We start from the raw sequence: 18,269 nt of genomic DNA, 5'->3' as shown, positions 1-18,269 counted from the left end.
AATCTTCCTCTACCGGTTTAAATACACCACATAGGAAAAAATGACATCAGGGGAAAATATTTCTTTTGATGTCCCCTACAACCCCCCAGAGTTTGTTGGTTTAAATGCTTTTCACCCTGTATAAATGATTACATACTTGCAGTCTTCTGCCGCACAACTGCGTCAGTGTTGTTCGTGTTTAGCTTTTTTGCCAGGTATTTTGTCAGGCAGTGTAGTTTTGGGTCCGCTTTCCCTTTGGGACAGTGATTGTTCCATTATCGAAGGAGCTTGTGTGTGTGGAAAGTGTTAACTTGCTGTATGGTTCATTAAACTGCAGTCTGCCAGTAATTTTCTGGTTTATCCGTTTCTTCTGTCACAGTGGCTACGGTTTGGGCATACCACCACAAACAGGAGTATGTGGAGTAAAGCGCTGTTCTGTTCAAACCAAGCAGTATCTGAAGTGGGCGTGGGAACATTCCCTACTAGCTGGCTCGAGCCAATTCTCTAGTGGAACAGAATGCAGTCCTTGCTTTCATTCCTCCCAGTGGATGAGTAAACCTTTCAGCAGTTCTTCGAGACTCAGATCCTTCATATTCGACGTCTGATTTTGACTGCGACGTGGTGACTGCCAGCAACCGAGGCAACAGGACGTGGTCACAGAACTGCACAGTTCCGTAGCTGGCAATGTACTCACTTTATCGGGTATATAAGTTGGTGACCAAGTACAGGACATTCAAAGCGTCGACAGACGCATCAAATCGCTTTGAGGACAGTAATCACTCCATTCAACAGCGTTTGTGGAACCGGGGGACAACGACAAAGCTCTATGAAGCGGTAGTCAGTAATGTTACCATCAGTTCCCAGGCCACATAATGACCGAAACAGCAATACTCGTTCCTTTTCTGTGTGCTTGCGCGTGACAATGTTGCGCTATTTGCAACAAATCCATATCTCCATCTCTAAATCCAGATCTTGCACCAATATATGTGTATGCAGTCAGCAGTGGTCCTTATCTATCACAGGCCATGCCATCTGATAAAATACAACGAAATCTGATGATTCCCAGTGAGCAGGCTATATGAACCTTCGTTGGATTATCACATGTCTGCTGTGCATTGCCATCAACTGAGGCTAATTAAGTCAACAAGAAAGGAGTACATAATATGTTAATGCAAATATCTGCATGCTTTCAATGTCTATTCTGTATTTTAGGATATCTCTTAGCTTCATGATTGTAGTTGTATACATCACACTTAATTACGAGTCCTTACTTATTGACACAATTTCTGTTATTAACTTTTATAATAATACTACCCCCAAGCATCAGATTCACATCAACAAGAAACACCTTCAGGTTACTTTCTCCTCACAACAGATAAAATTTCCAGTAAAATAAATCTGTACATTACCTCGCACACCAATAACTTTCCTCAGTCCTCGTTTAGAAGGCAATGTGCACGCTATCATATAAATTAGGTTTCATTTGACATATGTCTTCACACATATCCTCGCAAACAACAAACATCCCCCAATATTCTTGCACCTACTCACAATATAAGTTATAGGTACACATTCTGATTTACACAGACTTAAGCAGCTAACTTTTACTTCTCACCTTCAATCAGTTGACCTCAGTCACTATTTTTATCCCAGCTGCTCATATAGACACATAACGACATTTACATAACAATAAAGAATTAAAGAAACCTTTTAATAATAGTACTACAAAAATGTGGCGTGTATAGATATACTTTATGAATTATATCACGATTACACTCTCAAGTCTTCATTCTGTCTATAAATGTGCCATCTTTTTATTTTTTGATTGTATTTTAAATCTCGCCCTTTTTCTACCACCTCTATCAAATGATTCAAGGATCCTGTCCTTCAGTATTATGCCGCACCCATCCCCATCATAACATTCATTATGCTATAATGGGTCTCACAGGTAGCGATAAATTGTATTGGCGTTTTTTACAAATTGGTTTCGTGACTCAACACATCACAAACAATAGCAATTATTCTTTCGGTAATAAATTTCTTTTTATACTTCACATCGCCCAATGTGCCTATTCACGTTGCCATTTTACACAAGAGGGTTGTATCACCATAGTTGTTATCTATGGAATATCGTCTATAGCCCACCATGCCTTAGCGCTAAGGTATGTTTCTGTGATCGTTTCACCTCTAGTTATATGCAAAACTAGCTCTGAACGAGTTTCTGGGTCATAATCGACTACTTTTGTGTGTGTGTGTGTGTGTGTGTGTGTGTGTGTGTGTGTGTGTGTGTGTGTGTGTGTGTGTGTAGGTCAGCCACCAACCACGTCTCTATTGTGTCAGTTGAGCATATAATCCTGCGCATGCAATACTGTGCATGTGCAGAAACAGGAAATGAAGGAATCCTCTGTCAACACCACAATTCTTCTAGTGCTCAGTCGTGATACAGTAATGTAGTTTTTGCCTTTCTGCCTTTTTGATCTTAATTTTATTGTTGCTTTGTTTACATGGTACGGTACATTCCTAAGGTTACACAAGGATTCAAAATTTTTTGTACTAGTGTTCATCCGTAAGAGAAAGGAAGTATCTGAAACAAAAAGTTGTCTGGGTTTTACGATACGTGGACAAAGAAATGAGAAATAATAAGAACATAAAAACACGAAAAAAACAAGAATGTTTTGGGCTACATAAAATGGCAGCAGGCCCCGCCCACTTTGGCTTCAAAACAACATACAGCATAAGTCTGTAGTACCAACTCCCTTCTTTTTATGCCTTCACGGTTGCGACATATAGAAAGTATCTTTGATTAATATCGTCAAGTAAACAAGAGAGTAAATATACGTTTGAAAGTGCGACACAAGTAAATATTATTTGATCCAGACAAGCACACTGCAATTAGCTGTTTCTACCCAATTTGGTTGCGGTTTCGCATTGGAACAATATTTATATGGTATTTTCGAGCATGACAGTTAGCATTTTTTTAAAATAAGAGCTGAAAATTTTGTTACGCCGTTGCTTAGCGAGATGCGTTGTCGTGTAACAGAGTTACACACTGGAAGATTTAATTTGTGGCTGTGAGTGGTGAGGTCGAGTATTTGGTGTTCTATCCAACGTAGACTATAGTGCATAGTATTTTCCATTGAATCTGAGATCGTCTTTTGTGGTAGTTAATTGTATGAACCTTGTAGATATTTTCATAGTGACGCGTTATTAATATCATTACCATCTTCTTCCGGTAGCTACCACTATCCCGTCAAACCACAAACAGTATCTGGGGCAATTCTGTTGCGCACGACATCTTCGTAGTGGTACGTTTTTTTGTCCTATGGAGAGAATGTTAACATCCAAGTAAAAGTGTCTATGTTGTGATCTGGACAGACGTCATTTCCATACAGAAGTTTACGCCCGGTGCTTATCTTATGCATAGTTTTATTTGTGAAATTGATTGAAGTACTTCCACAAAAGAGCTAACATAGCAGATTCTTGTGTTATGCTTCTTGAGGACTACTGAGCGAAACTAAGGAGATTTATGCTGTGCGACGTTGCTATCCGCTTACGTGTCACTGTGTCGTGTAGTGTCCAATCGTTTTGTTATTTCTACGAGGGTGGTTTGAACTATAGGTTGAGCAGTATACTGGGTCTGTGTGCAGGAAGTTGTTTGCTTGGTGCTTGTTACCCCTGCCGTCCACTGGTGCCGTGATGTAAACAGAAAACTAATCAAAGTTATTGAGAGTACAGTTACCACGCTGAAGGTAGTTCCAGCTTCACGGAGAGTAATTGCACATTTGGAAAACTTCCTGATATTCATTTGCGTTCGTTGTAGATCGTCGGCTGTATGCAAGAAGGAAACCAAACAGACGACTTCGTAGAGGTCAATTAGTCACCAATGTTGGTTGTCGACTATGGGATGGAGGAAATGTGTTAGCTCATATACACCAGCCAGGTGCAAGGAAGAGGGCAGGAATATCGGAATTGGAAGAAGACATTATGCAACACGTAGTTTTCATTCATAAAACAAGCACTAGTGCAACTGCCCACGCACTGCAAGGATATCACGTGAGTGTCTGGCGGGATTTGTACTGTGTGCAGTTACATCCATTCCATGATCAACAACTTAAAACTATGGGACATCCTGATTTTGAACCACGGCAGCGGTCCTCACAGTGGTTCCTTTGTCAATTTGAAGCTGTCCCCTATTTTCCAGACACTGAGCTGGTTACTGATCAGTCAACTCCTACAAGGGAGGGTGGAGGGTATTTTTAACTCCTACACTAGCTAGCTACGAGTTGTTGAAAATCTACGGAGTGCCCGTACTAGAAGTTACAGGTGAGATTCTGAGTAAACATTTGGGCTGGAATTCATGGAGGCCACCTTACTGGGCCACACATCTACTTTATAGCAATAACAAAATGAGAGCAGGCTCGGCAAGTTATCACAGCCAACTGCAAGTCCGCACGACCGAATTCCTTGGTCCCAAGCCCTTCGCTTGGTGCGTATGAGAGGCCGAACGCCAATGCACTGGCGACCAACATTCGGCCGAATCCAGTCTCTGTCGTTCGCCGCCCTTCATTGGCCTAGTGTGTACGTGCCTTAAAAGACAACTTCAGATAGAGAGTAATTATTGGAAGGGAATGGCCAGCGCTCTCCCCTGATGTCATCACTCTCGAATCTTTCCCCTAGGATTATGTTAAGTTCCTTGCGTATTCAACGTCAACAGAAATAATACCTGAGCTTATTGATCGCACCTTTGCATCAGAGGGGAGCGTGGAATCTTACAGAGTATCACACAAAACATGGTTCGTCTTGGAACATTACATAACGAAGATCATGGTTGTCACACTAAATATTTAAAGTGATGAACTCACAGACTCCGTTCATTGTATTTGATTGTACTGTATTGTTTTGCCAATAAAAGTTTTCCAAAGTACGGTATGCTACCTACCGAGTGCATAGGAAGTGCGTAGTGCTGTAGTGTGTTTCATGTATCAGGCTATACGTTCCTTACTGCAATATGTTCCACAGTTCATCCTTTAGGTTCTCCCTGGTTTTTAAAATGTCGTTTTCTTGAATAAATGAATGCTGATGTTATGAAATATTTGGACGACACTTTTCCCATTCTTTCAGTCCTCAGCACTGTGGAGAATTTAGCATACGGCCTTTGTAAAGAATATCCACTACGAATTTTGATTTTATCAGTAATAAATATTATCTGGGTATGTGACATCATTGTTAATGTTCAAAATTCTCCGGTGTCACAGCCACTATTGCAAATGGCCTACCTCAGGATGTTTTAGCTAATTACTGAGAAAGAGAAGTTTGCCTCTTATATAGTGGCGGAAGAGGCTGTTCTTGGGTGTTGAGGATGAGGGAAAGGGTGTTAGACGCCCTTTACTGGTGTTTGCATTATTTCTTTTGATTGGTAGAAACAGATGTTCTTGATTGGTGTTTGCTTGATTGCCTGTCGGTGGTGTTAACACGTCACTGAGAAAAGGGCTACAGTAGTGACGTAGCGCTGCTTACTTGCTGCCCAGAGCCGGCTGAGTCGTTCCAGCACTCTCAGTGACTGCGGCCGCTGTGGTCTCCCGCGCCCCACGGTGTGTGTTGCTTCGCACGAGCTGCTGTTCCGTAGTGCTGTTACTGCTGGCAGCCGGCGCTCTCTACCATTCAATTGGTGAACATGCGCTCAGTGGCACTGTCCTTTTTTTTCTTTTTTTGTTTAAGAAAGAAAGCTGAGATGTAGTAATAGAATTAATGAAACACCAGTGATAACATAAGTTTAGGCTTCTGCGGCTACTGTCAAAGTTAACAAAATTCTTCTGAGTATGTGTCCACATTGTCAATGTGTAAAATTCACCGACATTTCGGCCACTAATGCAAATGGCATTCCTCACTGTGTTTTTGTTAACTAATCATGTTGCCGGGTCGCTTGGTTATTCTTGTCGCTTCTTTAGTCTTCCTCCTGAAGGTAAGACGCTATTTCGCCAGTACTTGGTCTTCTCGCAATTATATCAGTTTATTGCACTCATCCTGGTGTTCTACAACCATTGACTTAGAATGTTGTCTTAGTCAGATGTATCTTTCACTTTCAGATATCTGTGTGCTGCCCGGCCGTGTCGTCTCGTGTACATACACTAACCAACATTCGCACCCGATTTCGTAAACTCCAGCAGCATGTAGGTTGACTTTCGTTGAGCCAAAAGGATCTTTTATTCTATTGCTGCTTCGAGAAATCGGCTTGATACCTGCTCGGAGAAGAATTTTGCCCAGACTTTCAGTGACCCCTTAAATTTGTACTAGAAGGGTAATGTTTCGCTTTCTTCTGCTCTTCCCTATTGCCTTCGTCTTTTGTAGCCATACTTTTGTCTGTCATTTTCACGCAATAGTCATTGTCTCCAAAAATGGACCTGAGATTTCGCAGTTCAGCGTTCAGATGTTCGTCAGTGCTAAGGACGTCTAAGAACCCTTTCCGTCCCCCTTCATAGCCAGTAAAATTACAATAATAGCCTCTTCCACTATTATACATGAACTGAAACTATTCTCATTCAGCAGTTAACCAAAACACTGTGAGGAAGGCCATTTCCAATACTGGCACAAACGTCGGAGAATTTCACACATTGACAATGTCGTCACATAATTAGAAGAATTTTGTTGACTGTGACAATGGCCGTGGAAGCATAAACTTATTTAATCACTGCTGTTTCCTTAATTTCTTTTCTACATTTCAGATTTCTTATTATAAAAAAAGGGACAGTGCCACGTAGCGCACGTTCACCATTTGAATGCCCAAGAGCACAGCCGACAGCTCTCACAATGTGTAAGCAAAGAGATCACTCGTGACAGGCGACACGCGGTATATGAATTACACACCAGGGGCGCTGCAGTAGACTCACTTACCACGTGTTGTAGATTGAGACAGCAAAGTTTCTAGTGTAAAAGACAGTTTAAGATGTGTAGTTCGGTCCTATCAGCGGTAACAATGCATGAACTCCCACGTCACGTGGCAACTACAAGTATCTTCATGATGTCGATGATACATCCGACTGACAAAGTTTGCAATTGGACACAGTAACTTCCAGACCCTTGCGCCACTCACCTTCACCTCAGTCTTTTACCATTATCTGGTACGGTTTTTACTGTGTACTGCTCTACTGTTTACATTACGAGGTGGAAAATAAAGAGATCAATCTTTCACGATTTATTTTAATTTTGTGTGCATAGCATGTTCCAGCTACTACTCCCAAAGAAGAGTACCTAGGTGAGTATGAAGTGTAAATTCTGAGAAACTAGTGAGAACAGTCATAAGCAGACACATACATAGATGTAGGACATACCGACTGTGTCACAGGTCGCTGTGTTGTCGAGATTTCTCTCGCCCTCATAAAACGTCCAGCTTCCTTGGATATCGCTGTAGAGGCAGTTAGCAGGTGTGTCTGCCACGGTGCCTGCGATCAGCAAAGCTGCCAGCACAGCGGTGCACAGGTACCTGAACATGGTGATCCTGGAAAATGGATTGCATTTATGTTTACACTGGTCGTCTAATAATTTTCACACTTAAAAGAAATTGATCCATTTATCACTGACTTTAAAAATACTTCGCCTCTAACACATTTGTCTTTAATGAAAATTAGCGAACGATTAATCTCGCATCTTCAGGCAACTAACAAACCTATTACATACCTCGATCTTCCATGTGCCAAGTGCCCACTGTCAAATACCTGAAAATAGAAGATTAATCTACCGAAACCGGTTGCTTTTAGTAAAGGAAAATACGCCAGCGGCGAATTACTGAAATTTGAAATTCATACCAGCCTTGGATGGTAGAAAGACGATGTTGCTGTTCTGAAGTGAGTGTCTACTTATTCGTCAAGTGGTCACCAAATAAGCACAGTTAAGTAAGACAAAGATCTCCGCAATTCTTTATTCTCGAATATTAAATTTCCAAACTCCTTTTAAAGGTAAGAGGAATTAATTATTAGAGCACGTGATACTAATACGTCGATGAGAAATGTGTTGCAAGGAATTCAAGAAACTACAAGTTTGTAGGAAATACTTGTGACCAGACGATCTAATACAGGAAAGGTGAGAGGTATCATAGGCACAGAAAGGTTTGTTTATCGTAGTAAATATATTAGCTTTAGGCACTAATCTAGGGCTGTGAAATAAATCTTTAATAGCGTATCGGCATCACAGGATTTGTTTATGAGACATTTGGGCCAAGGAAATCCTTAGGCATCCAGGATACAACGTGGAAAAGTCTTCAGAAGAAAAGAACATATTGTTGGTCATATCGGTTAAGATATCCACAGTAGATTCATTTACTAACGGTGTTTACAACTGCGTGCAGGAATCATAGTGTCACGATAAAGAATGGAAAAGAGACAATTAAAACTTCCAGTTGTAGTGAGACGATTGGCTAACATAAATGATGGCACACAACAACGGTAACTGGCTCCGGGTGCTAATATCAGTGAAAAAAGAGACAAAGAAGAAAGTTACCAGAAAATTAATTTAGGGAGGTAGCAGGGCCAGGAAAAAGGAAATTCTAAAAACGAATGAAATATCATTTTCATTAAATTTATTTGTAAGAACCATAAGAAAAGTCTCAGACTTTTTAGTGGTCTGAGAGCATCACGTTTATAGATTTATGGCGACAAAAGGAAAGGAGTGATCCGCATACAACTCAGTGCGATAGGTGCTTCTCTATGAATAGAAGTGATACTGACGTTTTAAAGCAGTTCGTTACAAGACTACCACTTTTTTATCTTTGTGGAGAGATAAGAAATAATTAATTATAAAACATTTACCTACTTAATATTTAAATAAATTGTTGGTATGTCTTTCCTCACGAAGTTGTTTTTATAAGGTACTAATGAAATGTAGCTCACGAACGTTTTAATTAGACATTTCGTTATATACTTTTTATGATGCTGCAGATATTGTGTGGAATTTTCGACTGGACTCAAAGGCTTAAAATTACTACAGAGATGTTTCCATATCACGATAACAACTTACAGATAGGTTAAAGCGCTTTCTACTGAATGGTTATTAGGCAGAGATTTGAGGCTAGTTTTTGATCGAGCGCTAGTCCTAATTTAAATACCGTCAGATGCCTTATGTAAACATTGATTTTCTTGTAGACATTGGTTTCGATGAGAAATAATTATAATTTCGAACTCCGTGATTCTTTTATAACAAATTTTCTTATATAACTATGCAGCTTATTTGAAGCAACCATAGTTATTTCTAAGAACTGGCAGCAGGAAATTTTTTAAAAGAACTGAACATTTCTACTGCTGCAAGGCTCTTTCATGATCACTTTTCTGCACGTGACACAATTTTCGGCAGATGTTTGGGTATGAAGCTGATCCTGAAACGAAAGAATACATTCAGGAACACATATTTTAGTATTTTTTCTCTGACTTGCACTTTTGCAAAGAATTATATTTCTTTTCTAGCTCAAACGATGGCAAGAACGTTTAGTATCATCAATAACTAATTCTAAAGTGAGAGAAATAGAATTTGGAAGTTTGATCTACACACTGAAGCTGAAAGGGAAAATCAAATATCGTGCCATTTTTATTGTTACGACCCTTCATCAGTCAACAGATAACACCATTCTCCGTCGATAGATGCGGTCACAGTTTATTTGTTAACGTGTTCAATACATTTAAAACTAATTTCCTGCCTGCAGTGACTAAATGATAACAACATGTTTAAAGCTGAGAAGTAGGCGCAGATACAGTCTAAAAAACAAAGTTAAAATATATGTATACAGGAGACGGTTGCGAATTTTACCGTATACGGTGAAAGTGGTCGTGGTGCTACGTGGTATTCTTCTAATATCCTGGTATTACGTCACTGACAGTGCATGAAGTCAAGTAAACGAGAAAGGTTCCCGCTATAGTTACCAGAATAGTTCCGCTCGCCACACGTAGACGCACAAATAAGGAAACAGCTCTGACCACTCAGAGTCTGTTCTGAACTTTATACTAAACTCATTACGAACTGATTAAACAGCTGAAGATGTTGGAGGCTGATATGGCAATAACTGAATGATAAAAAATATGTGCATATCACATACCGTTCAAGGACACGCACACTTACGAAGTGGTTATTCGATCTTTTACCTGTACCTGTGTATCAAAGAAATTTCTCTGTATGGCGTAACAAAATGCGCAGTACTCAAATAAAATTTTCTGCATTATCAACAATCTGAGTGAAAACAACGGTAAACAGGAAAATTGCGTTACTTACGTAACTGGAGAGAATTTCTTGTAGTACTTTTGTCGACGTTAATGAAACGCAAGTAACTGGTTTCTTTGACTGGTATAAGCTTATGAATTTACATAACTTCACAGAAATGTTATAATTGCTCAAAAGTTCTTGTAAGGACCGTCTGTGTTTTGTAAGTGAAACCCATTTTTTGTGATACACAACAAGAAAAAAGTATAATATCACTGTGTGCCTAAAACCTTGGAGATTTATTCTTCCAATTATGGTTACCTTGCTCTACACCTCCTCAACGCACGGGAAATGACCAGAACTACATGTAAAGAAATGAATGTTATCACTGTAAGGAGCTGACCATCACCTGTTTCTTGAAAAGTATGAAAAACTGAACCTACTGTACTTACACCGAAGCACCCAGCTGCACTTACTTCCGTGTTAAAAAGATTACAGATGCGGTGGAAAGAAATGCTTGAGGTACCTGCGATGTTTACGAACTGCTGTATGATAACGAGTTAATTGGATATGCTAGGATTTGAAAAAAAATTCCCTTGTGGCACGTCTATGTTTAGTAAGCTTCTGTGAGATACGACGAGGAAAACGTATAATCTCTGCTATCGCCAGAACGAATGACAATCTAATTTCTTTCTCTGGATAACCAGCGCTATCAATCTGTGAAGATTTGTTAGAGTAATGTAATCACCAGAAATGAAATAAAAAATCCGTAGCGAAGTTGTTTAACTTGTTTCCTTAACATATTTAATATTAGTTACCACACGTTACAATCTTCTAAGTAGATCATTATACTCATTTCCCACGTCGCTCTACTCGAAAGGTCCTAAAGAGAATGGCCAGCAAGACCAGTGAGTTATGTGTTAGGAGTTAACAGGGCGTACTAGACACCTATTTGGCAACAAGCAGTTCATATTTCATGTCATCCATCCATATTTACGCTTTCCGCTTAAGACTAATGCCGGTATAGTTCCTTTGGAAGGGTATGGAAATTTATTTTCCGGTCCTACCCGAATCCGAGTCCTTGCGCTGTCTCTAATGATCTGGTCGTCGACGGGAGGTTAAACACTAATTATTTCGTACGCGTCACTATGACGAGTAGTCCTGAAGTTGATCTCTCTCATTACGACAGACGAATTTCCATAAAAGCGTCCCATGTCCTCACTTCGAGAGAGTTGTAAACTGACCTTGATAACTGAGACATTGGATATCAGGACACGGTACGCCACCACCTCTCAGTCTTGTAATCAGATACTGGTGATGAATATTTTGTACACCACCAGGTTCCTAATTGAGCCGTGAGGGTCGCTTCGATCTTTAGATAGTCAGTTGAGGCGTTATGTGTGCACCTTTGCCCGAGCGGTGCGACTGCGACGCTTCGGTAGTTGGGAAGTTGGACACCAGGCAGTAAGGCGTCGCGGCGAGGTGGAAGTGGCCGCGGAATGCTGCGCTGTTAGCTGGGGAAGCCGTGAGTCTGTTGGGGCAGGCGGGTGTTTCGGACGGCTAGCTGATTAGTATTCAACGAACGCAAAGGTGCCGCCGAACTGTCTCGGGAAATAAGCTTATGAGGGACAAGTGGATTTGCGGCCATCCAAGGCCAAATGCGGGCGGCCAATTCCGGTTGCAGAAAGAAAAAGATGCCTGGTTAGTGATTTGAGTCTGGTTTACGCTGGGAACTGTTGGTGCTTTGTTGTGGACATGCTGCCTGAACCTCGCCTCAGTGAATTAAAACTTCCACTTTGTATTTGAATCTTGCGGTCGTTAAACTGTGTGAAGTTGTGTGTTGGGCCGTAAAGTGTCCTATCAGAATGGGTCAAAGGCTGTGCCATTCTAAATTGTACTATTCTCGAGTCAATTCATGAGTTTAAATTTCTGTTATGTTACTATTATGGTACTGTGGTACAGATCGTAATGGCCGTCTTATTGTGGTTTACATTTAAAAGTCTTGAAACTTAGAAATCTTTCCTTGTTAATTGTATAAGCGCCGGCCGGAGTGGCCGAGCGGTTCTAGACGCTACGGTCTGGAGCCGCGTGACCGCTACGGTTTCAGGTTCGAATCCTGCTTCGGGCTTGGATGTGTGTGATGTCCGTAGGTTAGTTAGGTTTAAGTAGTTCTAAGTTCTAGGGGACTGATGACCTCAGAATTTAAGTCCCATAGCGCTCAGAGCCAATTGTATAAGCAGCTTGAAGTAAGCATATTGATTAACCTTCCTGGCCACTTGTGTTATCGTGGGTTCATGGTTGTCAGTAAACTATGACCTCAGTATGAACATGGTGTTAAGTTGGACTTCTATGGTTCTACTGTTTGTCCCTACCTAACGGCCATTAGGGGCTGGTCTTATAATTTTGATGCTAAGTGACAAAATACTTTGGCCACGTACTTAAGCATCACTGTGTGACGTATTATAATTTTTTTTGTGTTAACACTCAAGGCAATTTTCTTGTGGCTGCTGACAAATCTTAAAAGGCCTTCTGTAGGATTAGGCCTTGTCAGTTGAGCTTGGTTATCTTAACACCACACCTTTGTCAGGGCCTCTTTTCAACGATGTAGTGCTTTGTGTTAATCGACCTGTAATTGTGTAATCTAACTTTAGTTTTTCTACAGATTTCGGTTGTGCTCTGTCTGGTCTGGCCGGTTGTTAACTTGCCTTGCCGCGCGGACCCAGCAGTTGTTTTTAGGGAAGTTGCGGCGACGTCCTATCTGACTGCAACGTTACTGTGGTTTCATACGCAGAACTGACCAACTAATCAATTTCTTGAACATTCTATTGCCGTTGTATGTTATTTAATGGTGTTAACTTTCATTATGAATATCATTACTAAGCCACTACATTCAGTTGTTTTTTTAAGAATTAAACTTTTCTTTTGTTGATAAAGCTTGTAACCGATTTAAACCAAAGTTATTAAGATTCTGAATTTTCTTTTGCTTTCGCATTTGTGAAATTAACGCAACAGCTGAAAATAATTTTGAATTTTAAGTACCAGCTTCTACCAGTTATGAGAAATAATTCAAACGATTGTAGTAAGATTTTCTTGCAATAATTCGCCTCTTTTGGCTCACCGTCTCACTAAGCTGCAGTGGTTTAATGTCTTATCACATTTTTCTGCATGTTTTATGCAATAATGTGTTATTGTGTTGTATGTGTTTGAACTGTGAATGATGCTGTTGTTGTTATCCCCTTGGTTCCGCCATTCCACACCACAGCCGAGTGTGCTGAATACTAACACAGTTTGTTAACGGAATGCAGTGCGTTCTCACTGACCAGCTACCTGTGTATGCCCTTAAGTTTCGGGATTGCAACCGGATTATGTTGTCATTTTGCCGTGACATTTCGACTGACAACCATTCAGCCATCTTCAGGTGACTGTTAACACTCGAGAATGCTGGTTCACGTCGCTAACTTTACATCAAATATCAGCGTGAAGGCACTTGCTTATAGGTTACTGCTGTATGAACATCCTCGGCGAGTTTAGTATCTTCTTCGAATGGTGGTCTGAGGTGCGCAAGTGCTTGCGTAACGGCGATAACCCATTCGTGCCCTTTGTCTAACTGCTCGCTGCAGAGTTCAAATTCAGGTGTAAACATAACAGCAACTGTCGATAGACGTGTTATTAGGCGTAAAATGTTTACACATGAAGATATTAAAGAAATAACCGGGTTCCAAGAATTATCCAGCTGAAAGCCGCCATCATAATTGATAAGATTTCCTGTCACATGTGTTCTGACAGATTTCTTAATAACTGACTCCAGAGATATCTCATCGGGGCCGAGATTTCTATGACAGAATAATCCATTTACTGTGCTTTGGAGATAAAAATCTCGGCAATGGCCCACTTAATCGGCTGCGAAAGGTGATCAACGCACTTTTCGTGTACTGTGCTTGTGGTGTGATCAATGCACGCTTTGTCACAGTGGATTGGTATATTGTAGACTCCAATGTTCCACAATCCAGATCATCTTTTACCTTCCCGACAAGAGTGCAGGTCTTATAAGTGGCTGGAAGTTTAAATTAACATGTTTCTCCAGGACTCTGCCTAATTTTGACTTGTGGGAGAAAGACCTTGGACTTGGACAGTTCCTTATCCTCTCGATCTTCTGACTGGTCATGTTTCTTCGTCTTTAACGCTGTTTTCATCTATGGTAAATATCCATCATTTTTAAAGAGAGCTTGTAGATATTCCAATTCCTTTGCAAGGCTGTCCCTATCACACGAGCCCCGTGCATCAATGTTCGAAAGATACTTATAGCTTGTGAGGGGTGATATTTGCTAGACGCCTGCTAACATAGGTGGTAATCGAAATCTCTAAATGACCCATTCACTTTCCGACTAACTAAGACATCGAGAAACAGAAGACAGTCCCCATTTTCTACTTCCATTGTAAACTGGATATTATCTATGGTTGGAGTAACACCTTACAATGAATGGTAGCGACCTGAGCTACCGGGGCCGGTCTGAATCTTACATAACTACCTAAATGCAGACACATTTACTAACTTGCCCATGAAACTTAGATGGGTAGGAGGCGTCAGGACGAGATTTCACTCTGGAGTGTACGCTGATTTGAAACGTGCTGGCAGATTGAAACAGTGTCGGAAGAGGACTCCAACATAAGACCTTTGTCTTTCGCGCGTAAGTGCTCTACCGTCTGGGCTACCTAAGCACGACACTCGCTCCGTCCTCACAGCTTATTCCAGCCAGTAGGCTACCTTTCTGCTACCTTCTAAACTCCACAGAACTGTTGCAGGACTAGTACTCACGGAAAGGAGCATATTGCCTATGTGTACCTTGTCCATATTTCTCGATAATGCAGAACGAGCTGCCCTTCTTTGAACTTTTTCGATATTCTCCGTCAACCATATCTGATAAGGCTCCTATACCGTGCAACAGAAGAGATTTATTGTATCTTGTAACGGTTCTTCCAATAAAATTCAGTCTCTGGTTTGCCTTTCCCACAGCATTTTCTACGTCATGGTTCCATATTAAGGTCTTCATAATTGTAATCCCTAGATATTTAGTTTAATCGACGACGTTTAGATATGCGTGATTGAGCTCGTAATTTAGATTTAACGTAATTATTTTAGTACTCATGCGAAGAACTTCGCACTTTTTAATAATCAATGTAAATCAACAAATTTCACTTCAAGCTGATATCTTATCTAAATCATTTCACAATTCTTTTTGATCTCCTGATAGCTTTACTAAACTGTAAGCGGCAGAATCATCTGCGAACAGTCTAAGAAGGGTGCTTGCATTATGTTACCTGCGTAAATCACTTATATACGAGGGCTATTCGGAAAGCAAGGACCGATAGGTCACAAAATGTAAAACCACAGTGAAAAATCAAACCTGATTTAATTGGAACAGATAGCCACAAATTCCAGCTACTTATCTCCTTAGTAACCGATCCGACTTAGACGTTTGTCGTAGCGCTGTACCAATTTAATCAATATCCTCGTTGAAACTTCCTGGCAGATTAAAACTGTGTGCCCGACCGAGACTCGAACTCGGGACCTTTGCCTTTCACGGGGAAGTGCTCTACCAACTGAGCTACCGAAGCACGACTCACGTCCGGTACTCACTGCTTTACTTCTGCCAGTATCCGTCTCCTACCTTCCACACTTTACAGAAGCTCTTCTGCGAAACTTGCAGAACTAGCACTCCTGAAAGAAAGGATATTGCGGAGACTTGGCTTAGCCACAGCCTGGGGGATGTTTCCAGAATGAGATTTTCACTCTGCAGCGGAGTGTGCGCTGATATGAAACTTCCTGGCAGATTAAAACTGTGTGCCCGACCGAGACTCGAACTCGGGACCTTTGCCTTTCACGGGCAAGTGCTCTACCAACTGAGCTACCGAAGCACGACTCACGTCCGGTACTCACAGCTTTACTTCTGCCAGTATCCGTCTCCTACCTTCCAAACTTTACAGAAGCTCTTCTGCGAAACTTGCAGAACTAGCACTCCTGAAAGAAAGGATATTGCGGAGACTTGGCTTAGCCACAGCCTGGGGGATGTTTCCAGAATGAGATTTTCACTCTGCAGCGGAGTGTGCGCTGATATGAAACTTCCTGGCAGATTAAAACTGTGTGCCCGACCGAGACTCGAACTCGGGACCTTTGCCTTTCACGGGCAAGTGCTCTACCAACTGAGCTACCGAAGCACGACTCACGTCCGGTACTCACAGCTTTACTTCTGCCAGTATCCGTCTCCTACCTTCCAAACTTTACAGAAGCTCTTCTGCGAAACTTGCAGAACTAGCACTCCTGAAAGAAAGGATATTGCGGAGACTTGCCTTAGCCACAGCCTGGGGGATGTTTCCAGAATGAGATTTTCACTCTGCAGCGGAGTGTGCGCTGATATGAAACTTCCTGGCAGATTAAAACTGTGTGCCCGACCGAGACTCGAACTCGGGACCTTTGCCTTTCACGGGCAAGTGCTCTACCAACTGAGCTACCGAAGCACGACTCACGTCCGGTACTCACAGCTTTACTTCTGCCAGTATCCGTCTCCTACCTTCCAAACTTTACAGAAGCTCTTCTGCGAAACTTGCAGAACTAGCACTCCTGAAAGAAAGGATATTGCGGAGACTTGGCTTAGCCACAGCCTGGGGGATGTTTCCAGAATGAGATTTTCACTCTGCAGCGGAGTGTGCGCTGATATGAAACTTCCTGGCAGATTAAAACTGTGTGCCCGACCGAGACTCGAACTCGGGACCTTTGCCTTTCACGGGCAAGTGCTCTACCAACTGAGCTACCGAAGCACGACTCACGTCCGGTACTCACAGCTTTACTTCTGCCAGTATCCGTCTCCTACCTTCCAAACTTTACAGAAGCTCTTCTGCGAAACTTGCAGAACTAGCACTCCTGAAAGAAAGGATATTGCGGAGACTTGGCTTAGCCACAGCCTGGGGGATGTTTCCAGAATGAGATTTTCACTCTGCAGCGGAGTGTGCGCTGATATGAAACTTCCTGGCAGATTAAAACTGTGTGCCCGACCGAGACTCGAACTCGGGACCTTTGCCTTTCACGGGCAAGTGCTCTACCAACTGAGCTACCGAAGCACGACTCACGTCCGGTACTCACAGCTGTACTTCTGCCAGTATCCGTCTCCTACCTTCCAAACTTTACAGAAGCTCTTCTGCGAAACTTGCAGAACTAGCACTCCTGAAAGAAAGGATATTGCGGAGACTTGGCTTAGCCACAGCCTGGGGGATGTTTCCAGAATGAGATTTTCACTCTGCAGCGGAGTGTGCGCTGATATGAAACTTCCTGGCAGATTAAAACTGTGTGCCCGACCGAGACTCGAACTCGGGACCTTTGCCTTTCACGGGCAAGTGCTCTACCAACTGAGCTACCGAAGCACGACTCACGTCCGGTACTCACAGCTTTACTTCTGCCAGTATCCGTCTCCTACCTTCCAAACTTTACAGAAGCTCTTCTGCGAAACTTGCAGAACTAGCACTCCTGAAAGAAAGGATATTGCGGAGACTTGGCTTAGCCACAGCCTGGGGGATGTTTCCAGAATGAGATTTTCACTCTGCAGCGGAGTGTGCGCTGATATGAAACTGTGGCTAAGCCAAGTCTCCGCAATATCCTTTCTTTCAGGAGTGCTAGTTCTGCAAGTTTCGCAGAAGAGCTTCTGTAAAGTTTGGAAGGTAGGAGACGGATACTGGCAGAAGTAAAGCTGTGAGTACCGGACGTGAGTCGTGCTTCGGTAGCTCAGTTGGTAGAGCACTTGCCCGTGAAAGGCAAAGGTCCCGAGTTCGAGTCTCGGTCGGGCACACAGTTTTAATCTGCCAGGAAGTTTCATATCAGCGCACACTCCGCTGCAGAGTGAAAATCTCATTCTGGGAATATCCTCGTTATAGAAGGCAGCCGCCAGTGCGTTCCGCCAACAGCTCGTTGTCTGTGCCAAAATGTTGTCTTCATAGCCAGCGGTTCATGTGAGCAGAGCCGGCCGCTGTGGAAGAGCGGTTCTAGGCGCTTCAGTCCAGAACCGCGCTGCTGCTACGGTCGCAGGTTCGAGTCCTGCCTCGGGCATGAATGTGTGTGATGT

The 18,269-nt window shown here is 42.1% G+C and overlaps 1 protein-coding gene and 7 non-coding genes across 10 annotated transcripts in view; 1 reads left to right on the top strand and 7 right to left on the bottom strand.

Moving 5' to 3' along the window:
- LOC126356173 (dipeptidyl peptidase 1-like) overlaps positions 1 to 10,679 on the bottom strand; it is a 58,394-nt gene extending 47,715 nt beyond the window's left edge. Inside the window, exons 1-2 of one of the 3 annotated variants that reach the window (XM_050006934.1) lie at positions 10,611 to 10,679; positions 7,308 to 7,474 (exon numbers count right to left, since the gene is read on the bottom strand). In XM_050006934.1, the coding sequence (XP_049862891.1) occupies positions 7,308 to 7,467 (160 nt within the window). In that variant the 5' untranslated portion in view covers positions 7,468 to 7,474; positions 10,611 to 10,679. Of the gene's footprint in view, positions 1 to 7,307; positions 7,475 to 9,771; positions 9,982 to 10,610 lie in introns of those variants that run through there. The other 2 variants (XM_050006952.1, XM_050006943.1) reach the window with 2 other exon arrangements.
- Positions 10,680 to 16,000: 5,321 nt separating this feature from the next.
- Trnas-uga (transfer RNA serine (anticodon UGA)) lies at positions 16,001 to 16,075 on the bottom strand. The gene has a single exon. It is a non-coding gene; the product is annotated as a tRNA-Ser (tRNA).
- Positions 16,076 to 16,300: 225 nt separating this feature from the next.
- Trnas-uga (transfer RNA serine (anticodon UGA)) lies at positions 16,301 to 16,375 on the bottom strand. Its single transcript has one exon. It is a non-coding gene; the product is annotated as a tRNA-Ser (tRNA).
- Positions 16,376 to 16,600: 225 nt separating this feature from the next.
- Trnas-uga (transfer RNA serine (anticodon UGA)) lies at positions 16,601 to 16,675 on the bottom strand. The gene has a single exon. It is a non-coding gene; the product is annotated as a tRNA-Ser (tRNA).
- Positions 16,676 to 16,900: 225 nt separating this feature from the next.
- Trnas-uga (transfer RNA serine (anticodon UGA)) lies at positions 16,901 to 16,975 on the bottom strand. The gene has a single exon. It is a non-coding gene; the product is annotated as a tRNA-Ser (tRNA).
- Positions 16,976 to 17,200: 225 nt separating this feature from the next.
- Positions 17,201 to 17,275, bottom strand: Trnas-uga (transfer RNA serine (anticodon UGA)). The gene has a single exon. It is a non-coding gene; the product is annotated as a tRNA-Ser (tRNA).
- A 225-nt stretch (positions 17,276 to 17,500) lies between these two features.
- On the bottom strand, positions 17,501 to 17,575 carry Trnas-uga (transfer RNA serine (anticodon UGA)). The gene has a single exon. It is a non-coding gene; the product is annotated as a tRNA-Ser (tRNA).
- A 345-nt stretch (positions 17,576 to 17,920) lies between these two features.
- Trnas-uga (transfer RNA serine (anticodon UGA)) lies at positions 17,921 to 17,995 on the top strand. Its single transcript has one exon. It is a non-coding gene; the product is annotated as a tRNA-Ser (tRNA).
- Positions 17,996 to 18,269: the final 274 nt, after the last annotated feature.

This window comes from Schistocerca gregaria, chromosome 1 (assembly GCF_023897955.1).
Source record: "Schistocerca gregaria isolate iqSchGreg1 chromosome 1, iqSchGreg1.2, whole genome shotgun sequence".
Lineage (NCBI taxonomy): Eukaryota > Metazoa > Arthropoda > Insecta > Orthoptera > Acrididae > Schistocerca > Schistocerca gregaria.
This window is presented reverse-complemented; position numbering and strand designations above follow the sequence as displayed.